Source organism: Aotus nancymaae, unplaced genomic scaffold (genome assembly GCF_030222135.1).
Source record: "Aotus nancymaae isolate 86718 unplaced genomic scaffold, 86718_ANA_hifiasm-v0.15.2.pri h1tg000010l, whole genome shotgun sequence".
NCBI classification, from domain to species: domain Eukaryota; kingdom Metazoa; phylum Chordata; class Mammalia; order Primates; family Aotidae; genus Aotus; species Aotus nancymaae.
The window spans coordinates 65,732,040-65,744,596 of record NW_026988421.1 but is presented as its reverse complement, the minus strand read 5'-3'; the positions used below and the strand labels follow the sequence as shown (position 1 = coordinate 65,744,596).

Below are 12,557 nucleotides of genomic sequence, written 5' to 3'. Positions count from 1 at the left end.
TGCCTTTCCATTAAACACTCTTGGGGGACAAGCACTCATTCTTAGGACTGAATTTTAAAAGGATAAAAAGGATATTTCAGAGTTACAGATGAACAAACACCTACACGTCTTTAAAATCTTGTTTAGAAAGGGAATGGAGGAAGGCTACAAAAACCAGGATAGGAGACATGTTTTGGTTAAAATTAAAATGCAGCATTTCAGCTCAGAATGAACAATTAAAAGCTAAGAATGAATGATAAGGCCTCAGCACAGACCTCTGCAGGCAGTGACTAAGCATGGAGTACCTGGGAGTGACCCTGCAGGGAAGATGGCAGGGCCACACCCTGGCTACTCTGCCCTTCCAGTGGCAGAGAGGACCAGGACACAGTGTGTTCATGGGATGGCTACCTTGGTAGGCTGAGGCAGGATATGGGATGGGAAGTTTCCCTAGCACAGGCATTGCTCAGGGGTCATAGTAAAGGCAGAACCATATGATTCTGTGGTTTTATACTGTGGGAAGCTAGAAGGATTAAATTGAGGAAGGGCAGGAAGTGAATCCAGGCCCCATATGCTGGGGCTCCACAGAGGCCACCTTCCCCTGTAGCAGCGAAGCTCACTTCTGAAAAGGACCCAGGTAGCACAGCCCAGGGAAGGCAGGCATGGTTGGCAGCCACATGGAAAGCTCAGAACAATTTTTGGAGGCACAGCAATTTTCTTCTTAGGAACTAACTTGCCTAAACTCTGAGTTTTGGGAGTCTGGAAGGGCAAATGGGGGGCAAGGAAAGAGAAACAGAGGGAAATGTCCCCTAGGGAACAAGGGCAGAGCAGGGTGTCTGGCTAGCGTTCACTTGGATTCTGAGCTTATGTGAAGTATGAAGACATGGGCTAGAAACCCAGTCTGCCTGTTGGGATAGAGGGTGCACCAGTATAACTGTGTTTGAGAATACAGGCTTTATACAGAAACACATGTCAAAATGTCCATGAAAAAAGAGTATAAATGTTTTCTAATGTAAAGAGGCCCCCATTCCTTTCTGATGTGTCAGGCCAGGATGTGATTTTCAGCTCCTAGCAACTCTGGGCAGCTCCTGGGACTCAGATCATTTTCCTTCTTTTCAGTAGAGGTTTCTGTGCCAGCCAGGCTCAGCCAGGTGCCTACTGGTACCAAGGAGTCTTTCTAACCCAGCGCAGTGTAAATCCAGCATCTGTTCGAATTTTGATTGAAGCAGCTTCTGCTTCCCGTACAGTCTCCTTCACAGACTGCATGAGGTTCTGGGCGTTGTGAACCAGCATCTCTGTGGCCTGCAAGAAAAGAGGTACCTTCCGTTACTCAGATTCCCTGATGCAGGCCTGTCTCTAAAATAGGTTTCAGCCAGGAGTGGGATACAGTTAAACCCACTGGTACCTGGCATCCCCCTATTTGCTTGCATCACTAAAGGTTTTCCTGGATCACCAAAAAGAACCCAAAACTGGCCATCGCTGATTGTGTACTGTGGCTTCAGATGGCCTACAGCATGTACTCTTTCTTGGTCTTCAAACATGCTTCTCTCTCAGGACTTGCTGTTCCCTCTACCTGGACTGCTCTTTCCCCAGGGATCCCAGAGCTCCCCCTCACCTTCAGACCTTTGCTCACTTGTTACCTTGGTGAGGACTTCCCTGCTTATTCTTTTTTTGAGATGGGGTCTTTGTCATCCAGGCTAGAGTGCAGTGGTGTGATGTCAGCCCACTGCAGCCTCTGCCTCCTGGGTTCAACGATCCTCCTGCCTCAGCCTTTGAGCAACTGAGACTACAGTTACAGCTGCCATATCTGGGTAATTGCTCTTTTTTTGTAGAGATGGGGTTCCACCATGTTGCCCAGGCTGGTCTTGTACTCCTGGGCTCAAGTGATCTTCCTACCTCAGCCTCCAAAAGTGCCAAGACTACAGGCATGAGCCACCGTGCCTGGCCTTATTTTTTCCATTGAACATATAATCACTAACTGATACACTATATATTTTACCTAGGTTGTTTGGGAGATTTTTGTTTTTTTTCTGTCTTCACAGTAAAATTTAAGTTATACAAAGTAGATTTTTGTCAGTTTTGTTCACTATTGTACCCCCAGTATGTAGGATGGGGCCTGGCACACAGGAGGTATTCCACAAATTGTGTGTGTGTGTGCGTGTGTATACACGCACACACACACACACATACATACTTTTTTTTTTTTTTTTTTTTGAGACAGAGTCTTGCTCTGTCACCAGGCTGGAGTGCAGTGGTGCCATGTAGGCTCACTGCAACCTCTGACTGCCTGGTTCAAGCAGTTCTCCTGCCTCAGCCTCCCAAGTAGCTGGGATTACAGGCACACGCCACCACACCCAGCTAATTTTTGTATTTTAATAGAGATGAGGTTACACCATGTTGGCCGGGATGGTCTCGATCCCACCCACCTCGGCGTTCAAAAGTGCTAGGATTACAGGTGTGACCAATATTTAATTAATGAATTTTAAAAACAACCAAATGAACCAATCAACCCAACCACCTTATAAACCCATGAAAATCTAAATAAGTTAATCTTCCAAACACATAAACTTATTAAGACTGAACTCACATTGATACTCTACCATAGAAAGTCAAGGAACTTGGCAATTCATCAGCCCCGTAATTCTTAGCTATTTTTGAGTCATACATCTTTTGAAGATTTAATGAAGGCTGTGAATTCTCCCCCAGAAAAAATGCACACATGCATAAAATTTGTACACTCAGTTTTACAGGCTCTGATAAGTGTAACTGTGGGTTGGAATTCCTCATCAGGAATTGTTCTTTTCACTTAGTCAGCAAAGGGCCTAGAGAGGTTCATGAAGTGAGGATTAGGACTCAAGACTTCTGACTTATAGTCATTTGTTTATTTGTTTGTTTGTTTTTGAGAAGAAGTTTTGCTCTTGTTGCCCAGGCTGGAGTGCAATGATCTCGGCTCACTGCAACCTCTGCCTCTTGGGTTCAAGCGATTCTCCTGCCTCAGCCTCCCGAACAGTCCTGTGTTTTTTCTGTTTTACAGTACTGTCAATTTCTACCCTTTTTTAACTGGAATATTTAATGGCACTCAATAGATATTCTCAAGGCATATTTTTGTTGGTTAATTGATTAAGTCTGTGATTAAGCCTGAATGTCAGTCTTATTCTGCCTTCCTCATTTTTTTCCACCTTTCTTTGGACAGAAGAGATCACATGACAGAGAAACAGCCTAGTGGCCAAATCCTGCATAGAATATATGGAAGTTAGGTGTGAAGATACAGTTCTCATGGTTTGGGAGAAGAGAGGATTAGGGTGAGAGTTGTTGTGTTAGAATATGGTAGCAGAAGCAACTATAATGGCACCAAGAAGAGAGGCCGCCTTATTTCCTCTAAAGTGCCCCAGGCCCCTATATCCTGGTCTAGAGATCAGAAACAGTTGTTCTTTCAAACTATTTTGGAGTTCCCCAAGGGTGGCAAAGGGATTGTGTCTCTTAATTTTTTAAACTCTCATAACACCTAATACAGTGCTTCACCTTACCCCATGTGTGATGAGCCCAGTGTAGGCAGTCCATCTGGGAATCTGGCTCAGAATAGGGTCTCCCAGAGGGGAAATAAGGAGAGTAAGGGGTGCTCAAATGAGGGTTTCCTGAAAGACCTGGGCCACAATTCCAGGAAGGAAGACAAACTTTAAGAGGTGATTGCCAAGGTATATGCAGGAAGCAGTGCTTAAGAGAACCTTCCCAGCATCCTTATTTCTATCTCTATCAGAGAAACCTCAAGAGAATATAAGAGAAGCACCTCCTTTAAGCTACCATTTCAATTTCAGCACAGGCATAACTACGTCATGTCTCTGAAAAGCCTGCACTACTCAGCCTCCCTGAGGCACTAACACCCAGAGAGCTGGAAAGCAGACATTCTCTCCAGCCAAAAACATACAGTGAGTTGGAGTGAATAGGCACTTGAGGCCTCAAAAAAGCCAAACTTATTCCAGGGGTGAGGAACTGAGTAGAGTCCTAACTGCCACGGATCCATAGTGTTACTTCAGATGCTTAACCTCTCCATACCTGTTTCAACCTGTAAAATGACAAACGTTGCCCAAGAGCTTTACTTCCCATTCCAAATTCTTTTTTTTTTTTTTTTTTAAAGATAGGGTCTTGAACTTCACTCCTGGTTTCAAATGATCCTGCTGCCTCAGCCTCCCCAGTAGCTGGAACTAGAGGTGCATACCACCACACCTGGTTTTCAATTCCTGGTTTTTTGGTTTTGTTTTGTTTTTTTGAGACAGGGTCTCACTCTGTCACCCTCTTTTGAGGCCTCCAGTGCCTATTCACTCCAACTCACTGCAGCCTTGACCTCCTAGACTCAAGCAATCCTCCCGCCTTGGCCTCCCAAAGTGCTGGGATTACCTGCATGTGCCACCGCATCTGGCCCCAATTCCAAATTTCTGATATATCTATCCAACACAGACTTTCCCCTCCTGAGAGAGTCTGAGTGCATCCCACATACTGAATACTTAATTCAGAGGTAAAATTTCCCCAAAGCTGAATTAAATTACTGCAAAACAGCACAGAAGCTGCCAGCAAGAAACCAAAAGCAGCTGCCACGTACCTGCTCAGACTCCTCATCACTGATGTTGGTCCGGCCCAGCATGGTGGCCTTCACTGTGGACAGGATTTTAAGCTGGGTACTTATGGTTGGGATTCGCTCACATACCTAAAGAAAAAGTTTAATTTGGTATGTTTCTCTGTTTGCCTTGCCCACAAGCTCCATAAAGGCAAGACTTGTTTTTTCTCTAGAGTCAGTACAATCCTTTTCTCCAGAAATGGAAGCATGCACATTCTTTCATTTGATTAGGAAGTCACCTTTCCTGAATCTGCCTTTCGCAGCACATTTGTTATTTCCCCTTTCTGCTATTTCTGTCCCTAGTGAAGTGCCTCTTTCTTCCTTACTCACCTAGTTTTTCTCTCTTGCTTTTCCCCCCTCATACCCTCTCTCTCACGCACACACACACAGAGCCTCTTACACACACACACACACACACACACACACACATACAGAGCCTCTTTCACACATACACACACAGCCTCTTTCCCCGAGTACCTGTAAGAGGTTGGTTCTAATCCGTTTATCTGTGCACTGCTTGGCAACCTCCTTGGCCAACCGAGTCACCTCATCTGAGGCCTTGGCGATGTCCTTGGCACACTGAATGAGTGCCCGCTTGGTACCACTGCCCCCTCTTACCAGCCGAGACATCTCAGCCATCAGCAGAGCCATGCGCTTGGCTGCTGCGATGATGTCATTGCCCTAGAGAGAAGCAAAGATACAGTGTGAGCTCTTCCCACGCTCTGGCCATGTTAAGGAAGGAAGGAGAAGCACAAAGAAGAGGAGGGAGCTTGCCACCCTAGCGTCCCTCCAGAAGGGTGAGAAAAGGAGAAAAGAGCCGTCCTTGAGTGATACAGATAGCACTAGAGGAAAAAAAGAAGAATGAGACAGGGTATTCGCCCAAACACTCAGTGCAAGAAACACAGAGAGAGAAAAGAGAGAGGAGAGAAGAGGGGGAAAGAAGGAGAGGGAGAGAGACATTTCCTGACTGAAAAAAAGGAAGACCCAGATATTACTCTTAAAGGGCAAGATGTGCACCCCAGGCACAGTACTGAACAAGCACTTTGGCATCTCCAGGTTAATCATATCAATAAACTGGGAACAGGCCCAAGGAGTTGGTTAAACAGGCACTTTCATTTCTATAGGGAGAAAGCAGTAGAGCTGGCTTGAGGGGAAAAATACAGAGGAGCCTTTCCAGATGCTGAAATCACCCTCTTCATGCTTACTCTTGTTGCAAATAGCAGCCAAGGACTCTTGCTACTTAACTAGAATTTCAAACCTCAAGTAACTATTCTCAGCCTGGATGAGGGAAAAAAAAAAGATATTTTCTGATCTAGCCTGCTCTGGCTATCCCTCTACTGCCTCTTATTTGTCCCGTCACCCTGAAAGAACATGTTGCTTTAATTCTTCACATGTAAAAGGGTAAAGAATCAATTCTTCAGTCCCCTCAGCTAAGTGAAGACTCCAGTTAACAGAACCTTCAGCTAAGAGGATGCAAGGGAAGGCATCAGGAAAATTAAAGTCGTGATTCAGGCTATAAATGAAACCCTCATGCCAAGGAATGTCAGTTTATCTTAGATTTGGCATTTTGGTTTACTAAAACCCTCATAGGTCATAATGAAATAGACACGTTATTTATTCTGTGCCCTCTCATGAAAGCTCCTCTTTTGGCTGCTAAGAACCCAAAATAATAGCAACTGCGATGTTCAAAACTAGCTAAAAGACCAGGCCCTACTCATTTTTCCCCTCATGCTCTTCATTTCTATACAATGCAGTGAGGCATACACAAACCATACCACTGCAGGGTGCTCTGTGAGAGGCCTCCACAGGCACCATGAAGCAGCTCATTTATGCTAGGTGTGTAACATCTCAGGCAGTAATTGAGGCTGGAGAGAATGCAGGTATGGGAAGAAGTTAGGAAGCAAGGGGTATGTTAGAGAAGGTCCTCTCGGTCTACCTCTTCTAGTGCAGACCTAGGATCATTCCAGGACCCCATGACCTTGGTTAGAAGATAGCATAGTGCCATGGTTAGTTACTACCCATCACTCTTCAAAGCCTTCCTGCAGCATGCCGCTTTTAAAGGGAAAAGTGATCACCCCACCCCCCTCCTCTCCAAACTAGCTTTGGTTCATTCCCCAAGGCCAAAGTTCTATGGCTGCCTGTCATGTGGCCTTGAGTACTCCATTTTCCACTCTCATTCCCACTCCCTCCCACTGAGATACCTGGACAAGCAGTCAGTGAAGCCCCATTTTCTGTGGGCTCCCATCAAGGCCAGTATCTGCCACATAGCCAAGTGCAGGGCAGCAAGCAGTCCTCCCCTAGAGACCCTGCCATATAAAGCTGCCTCTCACCCTCATCAACTCTCCCTGAGCCATCACTGAGGTAAGTCGGGAGCAGGCAAACCTCAATGGTCAGACCAGGTGACCTCGTAATGGTCTACAGGGTTCCTGACCTGGAAGTCATTGAGAGATGCATCCACGGCTTCCCAAGAGGCTTAAAGTTCCAACGATGGCCACAAAGTCAGAAAAGGAATCCTTTCAAAAAGTGACCCCCATCTCTCTTCATCCCCCAAACATAAATACAATTCAATTAATCTGGCATTAGCAGACCTGTCAAACTTGTGAAGCCAGTCCTAACAACATGGTGCAGACAGACAGATGCCCGCCCTGCTCAGACTCACAGGACCAGCACAGATCATGAGTGATGCAATGTGTCAAGGCTGCACATGGCTGGATGCATTTGGAGCAGCCCCCAACTGGGGGTGCTGATCAGTACCTTACTAGACCACTTGGTAGCTTCCCGATGCAAGGACTGAGCCGCGGCCAGAATGGGCTGGTTGACCGGCTGATTGGATGGCATTAACAGAAGCTCAGGTTCGTAATCGTCTTCCATGTCAGGGGGGACAGGGAACCCAGCAGCATCGGCCACATCTGCCTCAGCTACAACACCTATACCCACCTCAGCGGCTGGGATGCCCGGCTTTGTCGATGGCGGGAAGGATGAGAAATAGGGATAGTGTTAGTAAGAGCAATAGGACTTGGGAAACCGGGCTTCAGCTGGTTTAGTAACCAAAGCCTGCCTAGGATGAGAAGGAAAATAACATGTTCTCTAGGAGCCTTGTGCACCAAGCTCCACAGAAGGGAGAATTCTCAGCCTCCAGCACCACTCAGCCCAAGCCACCCTGTGGTGAGGGAAGAAAAGGGACTAATTACAATGGCAAAGGGTTTCCAGAGAAATCTTTATACCAAGAAAGCTAGTGGGATTCATTTCTTTCTTTTTTTTTCCTTTGAGGCGGAGTTTCACTCTCATTGCCCAGGCTGGAGTGCAGTGGTGCGGTCTTGGCTCACTGCAACCTCCGCCTCCCAGATTCAAGTGATTTTCCTGCCTCAGCCTCCCAAGTAGCTGAGATTACAGGCACCTGTCACTATGCCTGGCTAATTTTTTGTATTATTAGTAGAGACAGGGGTTTCACCATGTTAGCCAGGCTGGTCTCGAACTCCTGACCTGAGGTGATCCGCCTGCCTCACTCTCCCAAAGTGCTGGGATTACAGGCATGAGCCACTGCACCCAGCCATTCATTTCTTTAATATACTTGCTACTAAAGTTAAATTTGACAAGAGTGATTCTCACATCAGAATATTTCTGAGGAGCCCAGCAACCAAACGATAGTAGCCAATTACCTTAAAAGAAATCCAGAGAGAAAAAGTAAATGCAACCATACAAGTTGCTTTGAACAGAACAAAGTGAACACTGCTAGATCATGTGGTCACTGTTCTACATTTTCCTGGGACACAGTAGGCAACTTGGCTCAGCTCTGCAGCTGCCAGACACAGATTATTTCCTTCATGAGTTAAAAGTCCCAGAATTGGGCTGGGCGCGGTGGCTCAAGCCTGTAATCCCAGCACTTTGAGAGGCCGAGGCGGGTGGATCACAAGGTCAAGAGATCAAGACCATCCTGGTCAACATGGTGAGACCCCCGTCTCAACTAATATAAAAAATTAGCTGGGCATGGTGGCGCGTGCCTGTAATCCCAGCTACTCAGGAGGCTGAGGCAGGAGAATTGCCTGAACCCAGGAGGCGGCGGTTGCGGTGAGCCGAGATCACACCATTGCACTCCAGCCTGGGTAACGAGTGAAACTACGTCTCAAAAAAAAAAAAAAAAGTGATACATCAGAGGTAATGAATACCAAACTAGGAAAGAGGCAGGAAAAACAAGCACAATGGTGAGTGAAGATCATTTAAGTACCCCACCATCACCCAGCTATAAGGAGCCTCAAGAAGCCACCTCATCAGCCACCCATCTCAGGGAACACCCACGCATCAGACCAGCTCTTTATCCCCTCAAGGTCTTCTGAGGCAAAGCTTCTACCATCTCTTCATGCATCCATTGCTAGTATGAACTCAGAAAGCTTCTCCTTTGGTACAACCTAAATCTCTTGCAAAATAGGTTCTAACTCACCCCAAACTCGGCTTATCTACTTCGCAGATAGAATAACATGTGGACTTGGCAGGTAACTGCAGCTGAGCTCACAGAAGCCCAAAACTGGTGCTCATGAAAGAATAAGAATCATGATGGAGAGAACATGAATTTAGAAGCACAGATGGGGATTATAAAAGCCAGATGCTGAAAATAGAGTAACGTGGAAAGATAATAAAAAACTGCCACAGTGAACCCAAACCATTTATACAAGAATGGTGAACATGGGTTCTTTACATCAAACATCTGTACTCAAGAGGAAGTAGTTTGTATGGAATTTTCTTTGAGGTTGTTATCACTCCTAAAAGTCTTATCCTGCACATGAAACCTGACTCCAAAAGGTGACAATGAAGTCAGAGGATTCAGAGCCAACGAGGGGTGCAGGTACCATCCAAACTCTTTTGCCTAAACTCAACCAAGACCCATCTCTGTTACTCAGAAGAAAAGCCAGCTCACTGCTGCTAAGGTTCAGAGTTCCAAAGTATACAAAGACAGATTGACAGATACACAAACACATCTTCCTCCTCAGCCCCAGTATACACATGGTTCAAGTAACTTTTGACTTAACACAAAGTCAGCAAACTCCTGATGTTCCACACTTCAGGAGACAGAGCTCAGGACTTCTGGCCACAAATGGCAGAGTGCGCCAAGTATGTGGGCCAATGCTGTCTGCTTTTAAGTTGTTGTTTTTTTTCAATAATTCATGTATATTTTGTGTTCCACTGCATAGTATACCTTGGTTCATTGTAATGAAATTTACATTTCCTTTAAAATCTTCACTGTCACTCTCTTCAACTCCCCATGCACAGTAGGACTCTGCCACATGGGCCCAGGGTTATGCATGCTCCAAATGGAGAGATACCATTATAAATAATTCTACAAGTCAGATCCAACACCAGCAAAGTCTCCATTCCTTCTTAGAACCTGGGCTTACAGCTAACAGTTCAGAAAAACACAGTTAAAAACCAATGTGAATTTCCCAGCCTGAAAAAATCCAACATCAGCTGCAGGTGCAGGAGGTACCTAAGGAAGTACAATCAATACAAGAGCTTGAAAGCTTTGAGGATGTGCAAAGAATAAAGGCAAATAGATGGGAATAAACATCTAGGGTCATATTAGAAACAGTTTAGAACTAAGAACTACATTTCACTGCAAGGTTAGTAATAATATTCCTCCTATCTAGAAAAGCTACCACTCAGTTTTCATCATTTAGGGGGAAATAGGCAAAAGTTCTTCATGGGGCATGACTGCTGTAGCATCCATATTTTTACCAACCACATTAATATTTACACCTTCAGACTTGCTGAGTAAGAGACAGCCTGGAGCTCTCTTGAGTTGAGAGGTAAAATGATTCTGAGAAAGGACAAAGCATATGACTTCTAAGATACCAATTTACTTGCTTCTATAAAAAAAACAAAATGCAAACGTTTCATCTAGTTTTAGCACAGCCCACAGAATTCGTATTTCGAGCTCTGATAATTACCAATATAGCATCTAAAAACATTGCAATTGCAAGAAAGATAAGCAATTTCTAAAAGACCCCAAATGCCCAGGGTCAAGGCAGCTGGCACTCTAACGGACAAAGAGGATAGGAACCCTCTTCTCAAATCACAGGCATCCTAGCTCTGGCTTTTGCAACTTGAAGGAGAAACCATCAGGCACTAGAAACATCTCACTAAACCACAGGAAAGAAGAGGAACATGCTATTGGCAACACAGGAACCAAAGCAGAGAGAAAGGGTGACTCCAGACTCTTCTTTCTGGGCTCTGCGCATGGTCCTTCATCCCTTTTGAGAAGACATCCTTTCTCAACCAGAAATGCTTCACCACTTACCTTGCTGGACCATTTGCGAGCTTCATCATGGAGCTGTCTGGCAGCCATCATCATTGGCTGGTTAATCACCTCCCCAGCCTTCTGCTCAGGGAACTCTTCATCCTTTTCCTCTGGTGGTGGGGGCCTGGGTGGAGGGACCTCACCCTCAGGCAGAGGTGGTTTGGGAGGAGCAAGCTCATCTGTTAGCTAAAAAAGAGAAAACAAGTTGTAAGTAAAGTCCTAAAACTATTTCCCTCTGGAATTCTTTCTTCTAAAAAGCATCCCTAGAAAATCACCCACATTCACTCCACATAAGACCACCCACACTGAGCCACAAGGACCATCTGTTTCAATCTCAACAGAAGCAGATTTTCTCTACAGAAAGTTAGCAGCAGCCAGGCACAGTGGCTCACGCCTACAATCCCAGCACTTTGGGAGGCCAAGGCAGGTGGATCACCTGAGGTCAGGAGTTCGAGACCAGCCTGGCCAACATGGTGAAACCCCATCCCTAAAAACACAAAAATTAACCAGGCATGGTGGCATGTGCCTGTAATCTCAGCTACTCAAGAGGCTGAGGCAGGAGAATTGCTTGAACCCGGGAGGCAGATGTTGCCATGAGCTGAGATCATGCCATTGCACTCCAGCCTTGGCAACAGAGCAAGACTCCATCTCAAAAAAAAAAATGGCTATCAGCTACTGTTTTGGTCGCATCTCAGGGAGGCATACACAGTGCTACCAGACGAAGGATTCGCAAAAAATCCCTACAGAAGATGTATGTTCTCGTCCTGGTTCAACCAAAAAGCAGCTACATAGACAAGTAACTTCTCCCCTTGGCCTGAGGTTCTTCATTTGTCAGTGAGGGGTAGCTACACAAATGACCTCTAAGATTCAGATTCTAAATGGCATGACTCTTCTGCTCACATAAGAAGCCATTCCCCAGGAACAGCCCTCTCTCCCAGCTCCAAATACCCACCAAGAGCTTCTCTGGAAAGAATCTAAGGAAGTATTGAGGGCTGGGAAACACTGTTCCTTAGCAGTGGGCGCAATGACCTAATTTTGTCTTCAACCAACTTAGAAACTTAGTATCTTTTACAGACATTAAATATGGGAAAGTAAATCAAATTATTGCCTTGATAAGTTATTTACAAGGTCAAGGTATTTCAAATACTGTTCATTGGAATAAGTGTCTAGAAATAATAACTATTTCTGTTTCTGGAATTTGTATCTGCAACATACTGCCTAGCTAGCCTCTTCCTACACCATGGGAAAATTTATTCACAGTACTTGCAGTGGGTAGTGGGGAAGGTATCAAAAGATTTTAAATTATAGTTGGGCAAAAAATTTTAAAAGCATGTATTACTTTTGTTACTTTAAAAAAGGCAAATAAAGGAAAGAACTAACATCAGATTTCAACCACCTCCGTTCTACCATTATCAACTAAGAACACATAAAATCTCTTTACTGCAAGCTGTGAAGATTATTTTACCACAATGCACTACCTCACCACTCATCACATCCACACTTACCAAAGCCAGCTCCTCTGCTCCAGCCACTCCCCATCATAGCAGGCCACTACCACACACACCTATCAACCCATGCATATAAGCACTAAGTTATAATGCTACTGGATTTAGGAATGAAAATTGAGATCTGCCTCCCACTAAGCTTCAAATGAAAGCTAAACGAAGCCACCTAGTGATG

General features: G+C 45.2%; 1 protein-coding gene across 4 annotated transcripts in view; it reads right to left on the bottom strand.

Annotated features, from left to right (window-relative positions):
• Window positions 1-441: 441 nt before the first annotated feature.
• The window catches only part of VCL (vinculin), a 118,761-nt gene continuing 106,645 nt past the window's right edge, over window positions 442-12,557 (bottom strand). For 2 of the 4 annotated variants that reach the window (XM_021676359.2, XM_021676360.2), the window contains exons 18-21: window positions 10,878-11,063; window positions 5,066-5,269; window positions 4,574-4,678; window positions 442-1,278 (exon numbers count right to left, since the gene is read on the bottom strand). In XM_021676359.2, the coding sequence (XP_021532034.1) occupies window positions 1,132-1,278; window positions 4,574-4,678; window positions 5,066-5,269; window positions 10,878-11,063 (642 nt within the window). In that variant the 3' untranslated portion in view covers window positions 442-1,131. Of the gene's footprint in view, window positions 1,279-4,573; window positions 4,679-5,065; window positions 5,270-5,289; window positions 7,547-10,877; window positions 11,064-12,557 lie in introns of those variants that run through there. The other 2 variants (XM_021676362.2, XM_021676361.2) reach the window with 2 other exon arrangements.